Source organism: Ischnura elegans, chromosome 6 (genome assembly GCF_921293095.1).
Source record: "Ischnura elegans chromosome 6, ioIscEleg1.1, whole genome shotgun sequence".
In the NCBI taxonomy this organism is placed as follows: Eukaryota; Metazoa; Arthropoda; class Insecta; order Odonata; family Coenagrionidae; genus Ischnura; species Ischnura elegans.
This window is the reverse complement of record NC_060251.1, coordinates 21,007,280-21,027,300: the sequence shown is the minus strand read 5'-3', so window position 1 is coordinate 21,027,300 and position 20,021 is coordinate 21,007,280. Positions and strand designations below refer to the sequence as shown.

General features: G+C 36.9%; 2 protein-coding genes across 6 annotated transcripts in view; one reads left to right on the top strand and one right to left on the bottom strand.

Moving 5' to 3' along the window:
* Positions 1-4,195: 4,195 nt before the first annotated feature.
* Positions 4,196-14,047, bottom strand: LOC124160176. The gene is made up of 3 exons (XM_046535942.1): positions 12,767-14,047; positions 12,286-12,519; positions 4,196-9,567 (listed from the first exon to the last, which is right to left on the bottom strand). The coding sequence occupies exons 1-3, from the start codon at positions 13,944-13,946 to the stop codon at positions 9,161-9,163; spliced, it is 1,821 nt and encodes a 606-aa protein (XP_046391898.1). The 5' UTR covers positions 13,947-14,047; the 3' UTR covers positions 4,196-9,160.
* A 212-nt stretch (positions 14,048-14,259) lies between these two features.
* Positions 14,260-20,021, top strand: part of LOC124160175 (probable ubiquitin carboxyl-terminal hydrolase FAF-X) — an 86,425-nt gene continuing 80,663 nt past the window's right edge. For 2 of the 5 annotated variants that reach the window (XM_046535940.1, XM_046535936.1), the window contains exons 1-5: positions 14,598-14,866; positions 15,408-15,583; positions 15,943-16,180; positions 16,258-16,483; positions 16,686-16,820. In XM_046535940.1, the coding sequence (XP_046391896.1) occupies positions 15,503-15,583; positions 15,943-16,180; positions 16,258-16,483; positions 16,686-16,820 (680 nt within the window). In that variant the 5' untranslated portion in view covers positions 14,598-14,866; positions 15,408-15,502. Of the gene's footprint in view, positions 14,344-14,432; positions 14,517-14,597; positions 14,867-15,407; positions 15,584-15,942; positions 16,181-16,257; positions 16,484-16,685; positions 16,821-20,021 lie in introns of those variants that run through there. The other 3 variants (XM_046535938.1, XM_046535939.1, XM_046535941.1) reach the window with 3 other exon arrangements.

The window sequence follows — 20,021 nt, the reverse complement described above, 5'->3', positions numbered from 1 at the left end:
ACTTAAGCATTTCTCTGATCTCTGGGGGGGGTTTAACCTACAAAACCCCCCCTCGCTGCGCCACTGATCACTACACTACAGAGACAAAAACAGCCGAAATGATGGCATTCTGAAGGTGAACAGGATCCAAAGTAGGTGAAGATGGTGAAATGGGGCGCTCAGGTCACAGCAACGACATTTTGGGATGCATGCGGAATAATCTACATCGATTACTTAAAACAGAGAAAAGCGATAACAGGAGAGTATAATGCCTAGTTATTGGACCGGTTGATGGTAGAAATAAGAGAAAAAAGTTCCTTCTTTGATAAGATAATACATGGTTGCACACCTACGCAGTTGTATTGGCCAATCCTTTTTACCATCTTATTCAAGTTCCGTTGATGGAGTACCAAATATTTTTGTGCCCTGAATCCGACAACTGTTTTATTTTTTCTAGATTATTTTTTTTAATTCGCCATCTGTCAATTTTGTAAGTGTCATCATATATGGAAGGGAATCGAAAAGATAAGACGCACAATTATACGTGTACTAACGTGTAATATATAAAGTAATATGCACATCCGCCCTCTAGTTATTAGGTGTGATCCTTATTACATTCATCATTCGATATATCAGTAGAAATTATTTTATTACTATGATGTTCATTCAAGCAGTTTCTTCCTCTCTTCATGGTGAAGGTTCATGACCAGCTGTCTTATGCGGGGAAATGCAAATACATAGTAATAATAGGATAGTTTCCTTCATCAGAGAAAACGAAAGGCATTGATTGCGATTCGTTACCCACCATTAGTGTATTCATAATATACAAATTATTTGGTTTTACAAATCCCAGTTTAGACGAATGGCAATGGTCAATTTTATCCTCATATGAAAAAGGCCAGAATGGCGCCCATGCGATGCCACTCCACGTGACGCGTGCTTGAAAATTTTCACTTTTCATTTAATTGCGAAAAATAGATATCGTCATTTAAAAATCTAAAAGCGTGAAATACGTACTCCAGGAGTAATTATCTTTCAATTTAGGCAGTAAAAAAATAATAGGAAACCACCCTATAATGCTCTTCAGTAGCGGACACAGAAAACAGGGGGGTTGGAAAATTTTGAGCAGTGACGTAGCGAGGGGAGGGGAGGGTTTGGGGGACAAATCCCCCCCCCCCCCAAAGCTCAGAGAAATTTTTTAAGTTTGAACTATTTTACTTAATTGGATTAATTTTACTTGTAGAATAGAGTAAGGATTAATAAATTATCCCTCAAAAGGCCTTAAAACTCACCATTTTGAAACATTTTTCTTAATTTTCTGGGGGATGGGCTCTGCACCTTCTGCTTACCCTGGCAGTTATTTCCTACTCCCTGGACCCTTCAGTACTAGTTGTGCCCCCCTAGCCTTAATTCCTAGCTGCTCCCCTGATTTTGAGCTACCTATATTTTCATCGTAATTAAAATGTAATCAAGTCACATGCAAAGTCAAATAAAGTTTTATTCAAACTGATTATACACATATTCAAGACAATGCCATGCTATGATATAAAAATGTTACTATTGTGGTTCTGCAATGTTCAGCAATGAAGGTGGCCCCGCAAGGGGTGGGGGATGCATCCCCTTATCTATCCACCACTGGATGCTATTAGGACATCAGAACGGGCATGCAAGAATTTTTCTACAACATATAGCAAAAACTTCTCAGTACTTTACCAGTGCGGTCTAATATAGGGACTCGTGATTCTTTGATAAATTGATAAATAAAAGTGATGCAACCATGATCAACAAAGTTAAATTACTATATCCGAAATATGTCATATTTGGACTTATTACTTTTTTATATATTCCTATTCTTGAAATCATCATCATCACTGGTCAACAATCCTAAGATTGGTTTGACGCAGCTCTCCACTCAATTCTCTTATCAGCTAAACTTTTCACACCTGCATATTTATTCTTTTCCACATCTGTCTTTACCTGTTCCATATATTTTGTTCAAGGTCTTCTTTTTCTGTTCTTTCCTTCCACTTGTCCCTCGACGATTGTCTTCATCAGGCCATCGTGTCTCAAGATGTGATCCTCATCATTTTTCTGTAGCACCACATTTTGAAGGCCTCCATCCTTGCTCTCCTGGCTGCTGTCATTGTCTATGCCTCACCTCCACACACCACCAGCATACTCTAAATGTAGGGAAAATTGTTTCTTATAAATCTTGTAAATTGTTTCCTTACTTCCATATTTAAGTTTCCCGCTGTAAGCAAGTCTCCATATTGGTGGAATGCTCTCTTTGCTTGGGCTATTCTACTGATAATTTCTTTCTTGCTTCCCCCATCACTTGTTATTCTACTTCCCAAATAACAGAATTCATCCACCTCCACCATTGTTTGCTTCCCTATTTTAATGTTAATCTTGACTTCTTCCTTTCTGCTGCATGCAAATATCTTGGTTTTCTTTGTGTTTATTTCAGTTGATATTTACTCATTACCCTACCCATATTAACCAGAATATTTTTCAAATTCTTCTCTGTTTCTGCTATGACGGCTATGTCATCGGCAAATCTTAGCCTGCTAATTTTTTCTCCATGGATATTCTCACTCCTGAAGCCTTTTCTTTGATTTCATTAATTGCTTTCTCGATTTAAGCATTGAAAATTACGGGCGACAAAGCACAGCCTTGTCTCACTCCTTTCCAAATTCTTGCTTTACATAGGACCATAATGAGGGCCCTGATTTTATCACTGCTACTTGTTTTTTGTATAAGCTGTGGATGATTTTTCTGTCATTGTAGATAACTCTAATTTCTTTTAGGATTCCAAGCATTGTATTTATAAGTCACGGCTTTTTTTGGGCATTCCTCTGCATCAATGGCATAGCCAGGGGACCGGACTGCCCCAGAAATGTGAGAACACAATATTCCTTCATAAAAAAAATATTAAAAAATCATGAATTTACGAGATCTTTCAACAAGTGAAGTTTTTTTTCGATTATGAAAAGTGTTAAAATTAATTAAAACCCATAACTTAGTAACCAGTTTTTCAAAAATTTTCCCATTCTGGTTTTGGACCCCCCTGAATGAAATTCCTGGCTATACCACAACTTTGTGTTGTCCATAGATGACGACAGTTTCTCCAGCCATCCTGCTGGCGTCTCCAGGTCAAAAGTAGCGATGCATAAATTTGGCTATCTTATATAGGCACTTGGGGGATCAGAGTTCAGTTCTGATTTGTTGGTTTTCAGGTGGGCTCTGATTGGTCATTGATTTTGAAGATTCTTTTCCATATATTGGCTAATGTGTAGCAGTCTTCTCTGTTGCGGTTCTCAGTATGCTAAGTTGTCTCTATAGCTTCTCAGATTAGCCTAAGATAGTATGTAGTGGCTTTCATTACACAGGACTTTAGGCTTATCAAAGTCCACAGTGTGGCCAGGTTCCGACCACACGTGCTCCGAGATGGCAGAAAGGCATACATAACTGCTTCTTCTCCGTGGAACGTTCATGTCCCCTTACCCTGGTTTTGATAGATAATCCGGTCTGTCCTTAGTAACATTTACCACAGGAGCATTTACCATGTTCAAATAGTACTTTTTCATCTCAAGTCCACTTGAAACTATTCTCAAGTATACATCTAAGGTAATTTCTGGACCAGGCATTATGGTGATGCAAGCACCAAAATATTCCCATTTTTCCAATTCCCTAGCATATTTTTACTTTCGAACACTTGGCCTTAGGTTAAAGGGAAAAGATAATTAGGAACACTGATGGTAATTGTGCTAGAATTAAGAGATGAATGACAATTAATATATCTTGAATCATTCCCATTTGACTATTGAAATGAATTGACCTCTAGTAATTTTTCGACAGGATCAGGGGATTTTCAGTCTGAGTAGTCTCGGGAGCAAAAGGGTGCTTCGGCCCATCACTGTTTCTTTTGTGATATCATCACCAACCTCTGTCAATTAAAACTTCTTTGATATCTTATTCACTTGAATTTCAATTATTTGGTGACCTAAGCCCAAGCCAGGAGGCACAGCCACTCAAGTCTCCCTCCATTATTACGGTAAACATTGGAACTCAAGGTAAAAACACCTGATCCAATTAGGGAGGGAAAACAATTTTCCAGTTAGACAGGGTTTATATTTGGAGGGTTCTATCAAGCATAAAATTTAAGTATATAACAACAATCCTGGTCATTTTCTTTGAGGCTAATAAATAAGACATGTTTAAAGGATGAAATCTTCTTTAATATAGGTAGTAAAATTACAAACAACAAAATTATGTTACAAAATGCAATCAGTCTTTTCACATTACCTGCTTAGAATATCACATAGGACTAACATTCACTGTTTTTCACTCACAAGATACAAACCAAATTGATGCAAAAGAATCTCAATTTTTGATTGGAATCAATTGCTCATTTTCAATTTACTCACAGCATTAAAAGATAATACATATTACCTTTACCAAATAACTAAAATGTATCATTCAACAATTACCAGTTATTCATGTGGACACACACACAGTACATAAAAGATATTTACATATGATTGAATCAATTATTTCTTTCATTTCAATTATACCATAAAAGGAAAGAGCTTTATAAATTCACGTAGCTAAATATTATATTATGAAAACTGAAACATAATTCAAAATTAACACTAACAGAAAAATAACTTTGCCCTATCATCAAAATACAGGCCTGTATCTGAAAAGAAAAAGTAAAACACAATCTTCAGATACTTTCATCTTCCACAAGATATAAAAAATTCTCAGAGCTTACAATTGCTAACATAGTAGCCCGAAGTTAAGATATGATTTTCATTAAACCAATTTGCAATTTTTAATCTACAACATAGAGTATGACACAACGTGCATGTGACACCCTCTTAGTCTCTTACTCTCTTTAACTGGTACAGTTCTCATGAAAAAACGAGTAGTTTTTCCTTCCTCTAAACAACATAATACACATTAAAAAATAGGACAATTTTAGTCACCAACCACGATTAAGATATGGATTATATGGACTACACACGAAATGTTCACCACTAGGCAAAAATAGCACTCTCCTTTCATGACACATGGAATGTAACTAAAAACCTTCATACATAACTTAGCCACTAGCAGCATCTTATTATTTAACTCTATTTAATGTGTAATATACATTCAAGTCTGTATTGAAAGTTAACACATGACTATATGTACACACTGATACATTTTGGAAAGCTACAATCATCAACAGCAGTTTGAAAAAAGTACTTGATTGCATCTACAATGGGTTAGTGAAAAATAGGCAAAAAAACAAGACCTTACCATTCGGGGCTCACCAAATTCTATTCTTTGCTCAGGACATAAGGTTGAAATTTGGGCCATGCAATCTAAAAGCATGTTCCGATGGTAAAACGGACACTGGAAAGGCTGTAGCCAGATAAATTTTTGAGGAAGGGTAATTTGGAAGGGGGTGTGCTCAAGACTATCCGAGAGGAATTGTGGGAGAGGGGTTGGAGAGATATTGAACCCCTGGGTACTACTAGCAATAGCCTTGAATACTGTCATTACATAAGATTTAGTTATGATCTTAGTTTAATTTACACTGAGGTCACATAAATTTTACCACATCAAATAATAAGTAAACATTTCCGAACAATTGATTTTTATAAACAAGCTTCTGAATCCTGAGTGGGCTGATTTGCACTTTCTAAATTTAAAGGCAGCCTTTTGTGAAAAGCAAATCACTCGCTCGTCTAATTTTGAAATGATACAATTAATGAATTTTCAACAACAGAACTGAAAATATCCTTAATTCATAACAATGTTAAGGCAATAGATAAAATACTTTCATTTTTTATTGTACAGAAATAACCACAAGACAAAGAATCCCTATATAGCAAACATTTCAAGTCGGCAGGAGTTTATCTTGACATCAGAATTGCACAATTTATTTTATATGACTGGGTATCACTGCAATATTTTAGGGGCTTTTAAATAACCACTCAGATCAAAGAGTTAAATCACAGACTGAATATATATTTGCAGAACAAAAGAAGCCAGCCTTTCAGCCAAGTCAATTATTTCCACATACGGTCTGGTAAACAAATGCTTTAAATATGTATTAGCCATTACTCGGCAATACTTTTTTCAAATTACATATTTAGTTAACATTTAAACCTTATAACGGCCAATACTTATGAGCAATTTATCAGTAATTTCAAGAAATTACTTCATTGATAGCACAGCAATTTTCAACGATGTTAAATATCTTAGGAGACAAAATTTTGCAACTTGAGACCAAAAAAAATATTTTTTGCCAGTTATTTCATGCCACAAATTTTCATGACAAAATGTGCATTTCATACCCGTCAAGATTTTTTCCCTATTATTCCTGAATATTTACTACATGAAGGCAAAATAAACCTTCATCAAAAAACCTCAAATGATATTCTCATGCCATTCCAACAACCATTTAGAGTATTCCTATCTATTAAATATATGATTCTCACAATGGAATTCCAGAATTCATAATGGAAAGCATCACATAAAAACTGTTCAATAAGCAGGAATATGTCAAATGCAAGAACACAAGAACAAATTTCTACCATAAGTACCTATCTTTGATGTATGGACCTATCTCTGCTTTGAATGGTAAATACACTTGAGACATCCTCACACAGACTCATTCATTGCTGCTTGGTTTTCCAACTACTTCACGGATGCTAAACATAGCAACTGTACTCTGTCGTGAGAGGAAATATTTATTTTATCGAGAGGATTTGATTCCTAAAATGGAACTTTTATCATTGGCAAATATTTTGTTCCTAGCCAACTCAAGCTTTCTATATATTTTTCAGGATTGGTAATGCTACAAGTTTGCACACTTTTATTGAAAACACATACATACTATTGTTTTATAAGAGGAAAGGGATAATTTGAAAATGAATTGAGAACTTTACCAACATCCTATCTAATAATCAAACTGAAAATAGGACAACAAAAAGTGCCAGCGCATTATGACCTTCGCAAAGTCTGAAGTAACCGAAGGTAATAGAACATGGAAATTGCCTCGGGCAATTTGCCAACATATGTAACAGATTAAAACAAGAGCCATCATCAGCAGCAAGCAAGCACTGAAATTGGTTTCTCAAATGAGGGATAGATTTTCCTGCTTCTTTCTACAAATAAATCAGCCTTCTAGAAGGAATTGAAACCAAATGCATCAACATTAATTTACATGACAATACTGTTTTTAGACTAGTTAAACAATGTTTTACATAATATATAAATGGTAACTAATGATACATCAGTAGCTTATAATTCTAATAAAAATTAATGTATTTTTACAGACACAGTTATTAATTTCACTGAAAACAATGAATAATGCAATTCCGTACTGCCAGTCCCTTACTTTTTTTTTTGGAGCTCATTTCATCCAAGCTCCCTAAGCAATTATTTGTTTTGCAAGCGCCTTAAGCTAGCCTAACATACAACTAAACTTCATTTCAACAGCTTGTCAAATTCATACAGATATGACTTACGTACCAACTATATAGACACAAAAATATATATATTTGAAATGTTCCATAAGACAAAGTCCATCAATTGCTTAAGGAAATAATACATATATTTAGCATCATTAATATTTACATACAAAATATTTGTGCAAAAAATAGCACCAAAAGAACAGTGAAGCCTCCAGCAAAATTAATACATGTTTTTCAAAACCATAAATCATTTTATCACCATTACCATTTATTTCCTCACAGGACACGCACTACCTATAAAACGAATCCTCTTTAAAAAGTTCTGAAACCCATTTTCACAAAACCATGCAACCATCGTAATCAGTATATGTACCATAAAACACAGCCAATGATTTTCTCCTCACATATTATCTCCCATCACGTTTATGTAGAAGACTTATGAGTTATCTCACAGAGATTGATTAAAAAATACATGCCAGAGAAGATGAAAATTTCTTTGTATTGCACAGAAGTGTCAACCTTTTGAACTTAAGGTCAAACTAAATAAGAACATAATAAAGCTATAAACATGGGCAAACGAAAGCTTTTTGTCTCAGAAGTATAGCAATTACGCTTTTTATGTCATTTAACACACAAATGTGAGTCACTAGCCACATGTTTGGGTACCAGAAAATGGTACAAGAACATTAAAATTCCTCACAGAACTATATGCTTGCATAAAAAGCATACACACATTTTGATCCTAAAATATATGATAATTTTTTTATTTCTGCTTCTGTTTTATGTATTAGTTACGGATAAGTATAAACAAATTAATACACAGTTAAATAATTGGCCACCACAACACATTAAGGCATGCATCCTAAATTAAAGAAGGCTTTCTTGTACTTTATTTTAAGTGATGCTATCTATTCTGAGGGTAATGATGGTATGATGTAGGTAATTACCACTTTTCCTACATAAACGGCCCAGTATTATTTATGCCATTGAAGTGTTTACAGAAAAAGATTCACTTGACCATTCACCCAAACAACATTGTGGTAAAAACCCCTTTTGGTATTTTTCAAGCGATCCTATAAAAAGGGCAACATGAAAAAAAGTCAGGGAAAAGTAATAAGGAGTCACTTTCCATAAGACCTTGAAAAAAAAGTGTAGACATAGAAAAACATTCATCTGGAAAAGAAAAAATGGGTTTCTACCTTATATTGCAAATTGTACTGAAAAATGATTGCACAGATATACCTACAAGTACTTTAATTACTTGCAGAATTAAAAATAATACATTCCACTTCAGACAACCCGAACAATACTCTCCATAGAACACGCAAAAGGATAACATTACATTACAAAATCTTGTGGAACTCAGAAAAATAAGAAACTACCAGATACTAGACATCTTCACTCTAATATCAAAACACATTTTTAATGATTGGTGAAACAACAACCAAAAAAATTAAATCAAATTACAACTTGCATATGCATACCAAATGTAAGGTGAAGTAGGAATAGATGTAAGATACATCAACACAAACGTAAGAAAAATCAAAAGAAATTATTACAAATCTCTATCAATACCAAAAAAAAGTTGGGTAATGAGACAAAATCAATTCAGAGACATTTGAAACAGAATGTCTTTTTATAAGAGTATTTTACACTACAAATGAATTGAATTCTTTAAGTATTACAGCATGCATCATTTTCGTCAGAATAGTCTAACCTTTACCGCATTCATCCTCGTCTTCATCATCAAAAGCATCATCAAGAGAGACAGACGGGGGTCTCCAGAGGGGAAAACCTCTCCTTTTGGGGTAAGTGATCCCACGATACACAAGAGACAGATCCCAGTTGTTCTCCAAGGCCTCCAATGCAAGGACAGCCACCTCTTCCTCACCACCGGTCAGCCCTTTCCAAAGGTACAGGTCACCCACAGACCTCAGTCTGGGGCACGAGTGGATGAGAGCGCGGAGGGCCACGCTCCCACAGCCCCACTCCTTATGCACGACCAAGGACGTCAGCTTTGGGTTTGGATTACATGCCAGTCCCCTCACAATCGCCGAGTCATCGATGCCCAAGTCATCAAACTCATCCTCATCGTTCAAATCATCATTCCCACCAGGAACTATAGAGAAAAATTTTTCAGATTATTCACTGACGCATCTGTCAAGAGCTAATTTTCCTATTGCTTAACTTTGGGTGGGCATGCCACTGCAGTCTATGAGGCACTATTTATGCGTACTTATCGTAGTTACCATAGAAACTAAAGGGGTGCACTTCCTCTCAAAGTCTACCTACGCTTATTACACATGCTCGATGTAGCATTGTTGCTTGTTGGACATTGGATCATTTTGATCTGTTTCATTTGAGCAATCAAATGTAACCCTGTCGATTTCTGTAACTATAATGCCTGTTCGCTGTCTGTTGGAAGCCTGATGAGAGCCTATTGAAGATTTAGTGAACAGAGTATGAACAGCCTATGAACAATCTCGGATCCACACACAAATGGGATCAACTTAAGAACATCCTTCCAACAGTTTGTACTCTGTTTGCAGCTTGTTCCTTAACAGGCAGGCAACAAGCATTTCCAGAACAATAGGGAACAAACACTTAACAAACAAGGGCCGGTTGGTTGCATGTTTCACTGCACAGGGAACGAACAGACAACGTTGACCAGGCACTCAATAGACAGAGACTGATTGGCAGTCCACTTCTCCCAAACAGTGGCAGATTTAGGGGGGATCACAGGAGTCGTGACCCCTCTCAAAATTTTTGTTTATTATTTTTTTAAGTTTAATCATTTTTAATAATTTTTTTTGTAATCAAATTTTCTCCATTGTTCATTTACACTTCTGAAGTTGTTCAATTTCGATGGTGGGCGAAGAACTGCAAAATTTGGAACACAGAGCCACTTTTGTAGATGATGTAGCCTGAGCAGTGCATTAATTGACATTAGTTCATGGGCGGGTCATTGGGAGATGAGGAGATGCTTACTTTAGAATGGGAGAGGGGAAAAGTGTTGCTCTATAAAAACGGTAAGGTCATATTAGTGCGATCATGCCCATACCAGTACACTAAATTAAAATATATGCCATTAATTAAGAAAGTTTCAGTTTTTTATGTTTCTTTGCATTTAAATACAGGTGATTGTATAAAAAACGTGATTATTTGATCTATGTTGCTTGCCTTGACAATTTCAGACATGACCAGTGCAGAATCGGCTGAAAAAACCATTTAAATCACAACATTTATTGCCGAAATAGCGTAAAAAGAGGGTATGTGTTGCGGGTTGCCTACGCTCGAAATAAATGGCCCTGGCACCACCGTAGGATGTCAACCTGCAGGAACAAAATTTTTTCTCTGTTCAATTGGTACCTCGGGCTACATTTTGACATATGTCGAACTTTGAATTTCGGAAAAAGTTGTTTGATGACTGCCCCTTGTGAACAGGTTCTCAGGCAGGGAAAGATAGTGCGTTGGTGCTGCCTACTACCAATGGAAGATAGCGAATGCAAACAACAACGCCGATACCGTTATCAGTAAATGTTTACGTGCACATGGTCGACTGTATTGTGGTTAAGTTGTGGAGAAAACATTTATTTATTTGAGTATTATTTAACCTGTGCTAAATCCACAAAGCATTGAATTAAGTCATTCGTGCATCCATTCAGTGATAGTAAGAGTCTTGATGCGATATTTGTTTAATAGTGTGTTCATTTAAAAATTTATCGTGTGTATTCAGTTTTTGAGCAATTACTAATATTTGCGTTTAACATTTAATATGCGTACGTGTGTTACATCCCTGATAAGAACCTACAAAAATTGTCAGAGGACTGTGTTTCTTGTAGGTTTGTTTGTGTGAAGTGAAATCATCGTGTTCCTGTATGAACATTAATGGTGTGTTTCTCTTTTGAAACACACGTATTATATTGTCATAGTGCAGAAACAAAATTATATTAATTTAAGGAAGTCTTTCTTTGATGAAGACATGTCAAATATTTTTTGGTGAAGTGGTTGTTCTGTTAGTGATGGCAAAGCTTGCTTTTCGATAACTATTCAAAATTTTTTTAACTGATGGAAGACGTGGAAAAGCACAAGAAATGTTTTTCTAACAATCCTTCTAATGAATTTCAACTCTGAATTCTATGCTTACATAAATTATTTCTTGTCTTGTACCAAATTAGCGACAGCAAACAGGAAAGGAACAAAATATGCTACTAGGGAGAGAACAGGTACCTAATTAATGAAACATCTCACAGACATGAAACAGACAAGGTGTTCCAATTTACAAAAAATCCCCTGCCTGTTGTCACTCGGGCAGCAAATCTAACAGCCTAATAAAACGGCAGCAAACTGACAGCACACAGTCCCCCACCTGTTCCCTGGCTGTGGTCCAACAAGTAAGGCACAGAGAATGCCGCTTCCCACAATAGGGAGAGAACAGACAAGTAACCCTCTTCTCACAGACATGAAACAGACAGGGCTATTATCAGGGTTCCCATTATCAGGGTTCCTATTTACAATCTACCAACAGTCATCTTACTGTTGTCACTTGGACAAAGAACAGAAGGTCTACAGCTCAGTGAATAGACAATGAACAGGCATTATTGTTACAGAAATTTCTAGAGTACTTCAGAAATAACCCAAGATAGCATCACATAATAACACATTTGAATGTTTAATGGCAGATTATTAAAAGGTGAATGACCAACTTATGCTGATTTTTTAATAGCTGCACTCTACAGCCAACATGCTAATTGATCTATTGCATTTGATTGGGAGGGAAAAAATGTAGCTAGGTAGTTACCAAAATAAATGAAAAATAATCACAATGAAGTCTCACCTTCTAAGTCAACATACTCATCATCGTCAGAATCATCATCTTGGTGTTCTCTTTCCCAACCTTGGCCAACAACTATGAACATTCTCACTCCAGAGCGGCTAACATCATCTGCATCCTCAGGTGTAAGGTCCAAATGGCACAGCTCAGGGCAACCTCCCAGGATGGCACGCAGCGTATGATTTGATCCCAGTCTTAGGCGAGCAGTTTGCAGAGATGGCAAAAGTGGTTTCTTACCTATGATGAACAGCATTTACTGATTATTCTATGAAGCATCTACACAGGACAGCCAGTGCGATAAATATTTATTTTTACAGATTTTTTAAACCATTTAAGGATATTTCTTGAAATATGATTAGATTTTCATTCATGCCCAATGTCAATATTGAAGAGGCTGAAAATACTACCCCATATCTTCAGTTACATCAAGTTAATTGGGATGCAACAGGGTTACTTAAAGTCCTTTATAGTGAGCTGAACCAACCTTTCGAACTTTTTGCTCCCCACCGACCTCCTCCGCAGACTTTTGCACTCAATTCGTTCAATGAAGAGCAATATTTACTCAACATTGAAAGAGATAGGGGATAAGTCTGATCAACTAGGGCTAATTTCCGGAGACACCCACCACGTAATTGAAGATACGCTTCCATCAGATGCGATTGATTGTGGAAGTCGAAATCCACAGTAAGGGATGTAAGATATGGGAATGAGGGTGCAGAAACGTTAGAGAGATGATCAGCTCGGGTGTAGAGAACTGTCAGATTAGGTGCGGTTCTACCAATGACATCGGATTTCTCCAGGGGGAGGCATGTGTCCCAAAGTTCGGCCAAAGCTAGTTCCATAGACGGGAATTTCGATGCTATTTTCACGATCGCATCACCAATGTTACGGTAATATATGAAGCCACCAAGGGATCGTAAATGCGAAACCAATAGTAACAGCAGTGTAACCACTGATAGCGATGTGTTAGTGTCTTGGATGCGGACCTCCCTCAGGGTCGTGCAACATGGATTACGACGCCCGAAGCTGTCTAGCTCCAACAAGGTACATTCCCCTCCCGAATCATAATTGCTAGAATCTGTATCTTGTAACAACAGCTGCTGTATGCCTTTATCATCAACGAGCCAAGACGATGTCACATCAAGATATTCTAGATGAGGGCAGTTTCTGCCTAATAAACGAAGGATTTCGTTGTCACATACACTACGGAGGACTAGGACTTTCAGATGGGTCATTTGCCGTAGTGTGCGATAAAAGGATGCGTTCATGCCAGAAACTTTCTCCAAATCATTTCGTGGATTGAGTTGTACTCGAACGCTGAGTTCTTCCAGGCCTATCGCCTGACATTGCTCCAATCTCGAAAACAAGCCGGCACATTCCGACAACCACAAACTATTGTCTTCGTCAATTGTGTGTAACCTTGTGCTGCAACGATCTAAAAGAACTTCTAAAAGATCGAACAAAACAAAGATTGTGTTACGATAATTTCGAGTTGCAATTTCCACCAAATGTTGTTTTATGCCAGAATGAAGTGAAGTCTGCACCAATGTCCTTAGTTTAGAGGTGTTTTCCTTGCTCTCACTGTAGACGTATTCGTGCAGTATTTTCGTGAAGTTATTCACGCATATGATGTAAAGGGACGGCACTTTTATATAAGGAGGCATAATGGAAATAATCTGTGCACTTCAACAAAGTAAATATTAGTCCAGTCAACCAAAACAAACTCTTTACACATCACATTGCCCCAAGTGAATTTTGTTAACTCTGCCGCGGTCAATGTTTCAATTGTTTTCGAAAACAGTCGTAATTAGATCACCAACCGCATAGGAAGCAATTGAAACGTGTTTAACTTCTTGATGTTATCTGAAAAATTACGTCATATATTTTGACATTTGTATCTTGATCAGTCATCGATAATTTTGTATGATTCTATGCAGATGTTAGTGTGACTTCCAGTTCCGAAACTACTACAGCTGATGGTGGGCCATCAAAAAATAGTTCTGCATCAATTAATTGCACTAGCGACCAACGAGAGCCAAAGAAACCAGGGTTATATAAAAGGTAAAAAAATTATGTGCTCAACGTTTTATTTGCTGTGTTGATTATAATTGTCCTCATAGTTTATGGTGCAATCGAGGAGAAATATTATTACGCCCATGTCACCGGTGAATGGTGTTTACTTGTGCGTGTTCAGTGTACGTCAAGTGGTTAAGGAATCCGTTCCACACGTAGAGGTTGGTCTTTTCTTTCTCATAAAGCAGATATTTATTGTCAGCCGTGTATGATTAATTACATGTCTGTAATACTGAATGTGATTACTCTGTGCCAGTGGGGACGACGAACACTGGCTGGGCGTGAATACTGACGTCCGTAGATGTAGTTCTCGCTACTCCCGTAGTCCCTCCCTATCATGAGCGAATACTGCAAACAGTCGCCATTTTGTGTGTTGCCCGGCTGATGAGACTGAAAGATATTTGATAAAGTTAGCATTCACAGGTTCAGGAAAAAGCTAAGAGAAAGGGCTCTAAAGTGGTTAGAGAATGTATTGTGGGGCATGCTGAGCGAAAACCGTTTTCAGTCTCAGGTGAGCTTGATTGAAAGGTGTAAACACGTCGCACTTCTCAACGACGTATAATTTATTCTTTTGACTTGGCAATTTGTTTTTGGCAATATGATAGCGCAATGTGAATTCATTATGGGTTAGGGGCTGTTGTACGTTCATGTTAAGTTACTCGATTGTGGGCGTTGTGCGTCTGTTCGTTTTGTTTAACTTCTAAAAATCGTTGTTCAGGGCTTAGCAACTTGACGTTCGCGATGCCTGAGTAATTATATTTGGAATGTATTATAATACTGGGCAACCCTTAAAGAATCGAATTAGGGACACCTTAATTATGATTTGATAATGGCCATCAAGTATCTCTGAGCTCGCCTTAGTATTGATTTCAAGACGGCAATGCAATGACTCATAATTGGGGTGCCGATCTTCAAGAGCTGTGTGTGTACATTTCAGATTTTTAGGTGTAGAATATGATAAGACTTATGCGTAAAAGAGCGTAAACTCCGAATTTTGAATAATTCAAATCATTATTGCTGACCATTAATTATTTCACATTTTTGTCGTGCAGATGATGTAGCTGACACAAGAATTCCAGTGAGAAGTTTGTTTAATTGCTTCGATACGTCTTGTAAAAAATCTATGTTACGAGCTGATTAAAGAACAATGACGATAGACACGAGAAGAGGAGGACAAGGCGTCCTTACGGAGCCTCCCGATGGACAGACAACCACACAAAATACTCAAGTAAGTGGTAACATATAGTTAGTCTAGTTTCAAGTAAAATAGTGCTTTTTGTTAGTCGGCATTTATAAGGTTTATTTTGGAGATAAATATTGATAATTGATAACTTAGTAAGATTGAGTGATTCTTAAAAGCTTTAATTTTCGCGTTGAAGAGTTAGAGATAATCTGACACGTAACCAATACTTAATGTCCCGAAAAAGTTAGTTACATGTTTTTAATTAGAATGCTTTCAAGTTTTGACAAGTCGGTCATATCTGTTGATGTTTGGACCATCCTGTGGTTGTATTTCGTGAATTGGATGATGGAGATCATTGCCTTGTTTATTGTAATTGGTTTCAGCATTTAATAATTGTATTACAGAGCGGAAATAGCAGCATTTTGCCCGAAAATTCGGGAATTGTTGGAGCGGAAGCAGAGTCTGGAGTCAGTAGTGGTGTTAGCTTGGAAGCAGAAGATGAAGTTGGAGAGCCAGACTTTCCTCATGCCAAACTGGCATTGTTGGAAGAAAAAATATCTAATGCTCGTTGGGTAGTTCCAGTTCTTCCTGACCAAGAGTTAGAAGTCTTGCTGCAGGCTTCTATAGACCTCTGCCGGAAAGGTATTTGTAATACGATTATTTAAGCAGATAATGCCTTAAGTGAGTGCCTTTCATTTTTGGCAATCAAATTATTTCAGGGCTGGATGTGAGGAGCGAGGCTTGCCAACGGTTTTTTCGTGATGGCCTTACTGTGTCCTTCACAAAGATCTTAACGGATGAAGCTGTTAACAGCTGGAAACTTAACATACACCAGTGTATCAATCAAAATTGTGAACGACTGGTTGAACTATGTGTTGTGAAGCTTAATCAAGATTGGTTTCCCCTCCTTGATCTTCTGGCAATGGTGTTTAATCCTGGAAACAAGTGAGTGTCCAATTAAATTGCTGGATGCATCTTCCAGCTTTTCAATTATTTGCTAGCATCAAGTGCCTATCATTCCGGTGTGATTTCGAATTTCCATATCTCCAGTATTTTCTAGTTGCACTATTCAGTGAATGCTTATGCATTGGTTAGTCTTTCCCAGTATGTCATTTAATATTTTTTAAAATCCCTTGTATTTTTCTAGGTTCCATACATTCAATGTAGCTAGACCATCTGTTACTGTTCCTCCTGGAGTACCTATTCGAGATGAGGATGTGTTTGCAAGACCTGCAATGGATACTAGAGGGCCCAAGGGCTGGCTTGTTGATTTGATAAATAGGTGAGTATCAATCTTTGTTAATACGTAGCTGCATAATTCCACATACCATACATTTGCTTTGGACCATGTATTAGTGAATGCTTGTGTCATCTAAAAAATATTTCAACCCTAGTTCCAATGCTAATGTATTGTAGTCATATGGCAAGTGGTACTTGGTGTGATCAATATTTAGGAGGACGTTTGGGAAGAGAAGAAGGAAGGTGACGTCAGGTTGTAAATCAAGTGGATAAGGAGGACGAGTTGTGAAAACGAAGAAGTGGCATTCATCTAGTCGAATACAATATTTTCATCACTGTGGTGAACAAAATTGCCGAGGAATGACTAATTTATCATTTTTTCAGCTCAGAAAATCCTGTAATGCTCTTGAGGCCCTCAGTGAATGGTCTTAGTTTGTGCCTGCGTGTCTGTCAGCGGCATATGTTCAGCGTGAATGAACACGGAAATGCACCGTATAACCACCCAACTTGTGCGAATGCATGAACAGAAAATAGAACCTGTTCTAATTTGGTTCATGCATTCGTACATGTTCCGTTCCGGTCCACAAAAATCATTCACGCAAACGTACATTAACTTGTACGTATTAATTTACTGTGTTACCAGGCCTTTATGACGAGCTGTGATATCGGAAATGGTGTGAAAAGCGACTGTGGGAGGGACTGTGTGATTCAGAAAAATGATAACTTGTGCGATCACTTTTCCAGTCCTGGAAAGTGTTTGCTGGAGTGATCACTAAGAGGGACGAAACAAATGATCAAGTGATTCAGGAATAATATCAGTATTGTAATCTTTGATGGGATGTTAAAATGGTTTCAATTTCTATTATGATAGTTAAAAAATAAAGCACAATGTAGACCCCCAGTTAAGGATGGGTTTAATTTATGATAGATTCGGTTTAGTATCTAAGCTGGTTTTGTACATGCCTTTAAAAATTTCAAATTTTGCAGACTTTTTTTCTGATCACTGAAGATGCAATTCATTTGTAAAGAAGTTTTTAACAAAACATTTACGTGAGCTGATGCTTTTTAAACTGATGCCTCATCCGAAAATAATGCTGATTCAACATACAATGAAATTTGCTTTGCAAGTGGTCTTCCAGAACGGATTGGTATCGCAATGCGAGGTTCTTCTATGTATCCTACTTTGGTTTTTAATCCAGTATTACTTACATTCTCCTTTATGCCCTTAATATTTAAAATGATCATTTCAAGGCAGAAAATCAGTTTTTTTTAAAACGACATTGACTGATTTGGCATAAAATGCACATGATGGATTGAACTTAAGTTTGCATAGATAAATTTCTATATCAGAGATCAAAAACGTCAATATTTATTTTCGGCAATATTGGAGTAGAAATGTTTCCTGGTGAAAGGTAACCAGTGGGTCCTGTCGGCTTCAAGACAAGTTTCCTTTCTAATACTTATCAGACTAAAAGATCTGTTTGCTGGCTCAAGTCTTCAGCTGTAATCTTGGATTCTCCCTTGCGATGGCAATCTGTTGTCCAATCCATTGATGTCTATGGCATAAATTAATCCCTGATGATAGGCAATAGGACTTCAAGATACCTGTAGATCAAAATAACGATTATATCTTGAGTACCGTATTTATTGATTATTGTCCCCCCCCTTTTTTTCCAAAAATGCCTGTGGTAAAAGTAAAAGGGGGGGACTACATTCAAACACATTTTTAGACTTTTTCCGGAAACTGAAGCTTCCTAATTAGGGGGGGAATATACTCGGAGATATAATTTATGTATCCTAATTCAGAAGAAAACAAGTGAGCTTCATGTTTTGAATTCGATTACTACATATTGCGGTGTAAAAATTATGCCAGCAAGCAGTTTCAGTGGAATGGGGGGTGGACTAGTTATCAGTGATGCGCAGGCCTTCATTGGGCTTGGGCACTATTGGTAATGAACTAATACTTGTGCTCTTGAGTTTTAAGTCTATTTATCAGTTTCTCTTATCCTCATCATTTATTTCTCCGAAACATTTCGCCAGAAACACTTGCAATTCATGTAAGATTTCCCTTGTTTCAACAATGGGGTAAAGGTAGACCCAAGGGCACCACACAAAAAGGACAAAGACAGCATCAAAGAGGAAGATGATTAAGTCAGAAATCATTGGACAAAAATGTTCCCTGGCTTTGACTCAAACCCATTGCCTCCTAATTGTGCATCAGGCGCTCTGTCCAGCTGAGCTACCAGGAAACTGAGGTGGGGGTAAATATAATGTAATAACGTTCGGTGAGGGCACAGGTGTATCCAGTTGATGGCATCAGGGCAGTTCACCTCTCACTAGTAGAGGAATGGGGATTGCACTCTAAGAAGAAAACCGGTGATACACACACATACACTGATTGTTCGTTAGATACAGAAACATCATCATTTTTTGCCTATTTAAATTGATTGAAGAAGTTAAACTAAGTTGTAGGAATATTGTTCGTGTCATTGTAAGTCATAGTATAGGCATTTTGTATATACAGCAATTATTCTTTTAAAAGTGGCCGATAATTTGGTTAAAATTTCACTTATCATGGAACTTTTTCCTGACTTCTTCTATGCATGTAGGTAGCTGAAAGGTGTAAGTAATTTGTGTTAATGTGCTGATCTATTAGTATGGGAATAGGCTAGTGTACATTGACCATTATACGACCACAAAAGAATAAATATTTGTTTTTTGAATTTAGTGGTCTTATATTTTCAGTTGACTTTTTATCTTCCTATTTATAGATTTTAATAGCAATTATTTGCTATGAAAGCTTGTTTCAGAATGGGGCAATCCACTAGTACATAATACATGTATTCAATTGTAGTTAATAATCAATATTTTCATCATTCTTCCAGAATGCCTGAAAATGAGCAAAAAAAAATGTGATAATGCTAAATAGGAATTTTGCATCTTTTTTTCTATTTATGCCGAGTGAAACATACTTATTGAGCAGTTTATATTTACCCTATTGGGGAAAACGATTAATTTATATCAGCCTAAATGGAGGTAAACCTGTTAAAATTCAAGTGTTCCTGAATATATGCATAATAATGCAATGTTGCAGCATTTTTTAAGTAGAAAGCCTTAACCCTGGGTGAAAAATTTTCATACCTTCTGGCATTTGCATGAAATTAGATTTGACACCTCTACGGAAGTTAGTAGACTTAAGCTGTTTTTCATCCACTGTTGTGTTCACCATGAATGATCTTGTGTA

Coding starts and splice junctions, on each gene's coding strand:
- LOC124160176 (XM_046535942.1), bottom strand. CDS start 13,946: ATGCCTCCTTATATAAAAGTGCCGTCCCTTTACATCATATGCGTGAAT. Junction 12,520..12,766: donor GGGAGCAAAAAGTTCGAAAG/GTTGGTTCAGCT, acceptor TGTTCATCATAG/GTAAGAAACCACTTTTGCCA. Junction 9,568..12,285: donor TGAGTATGTTGACTTAGAAG/GTGAGACTTCAT, acceptor TTTTCTCTATAG/TTCCTGGTGGGAATGATGAT.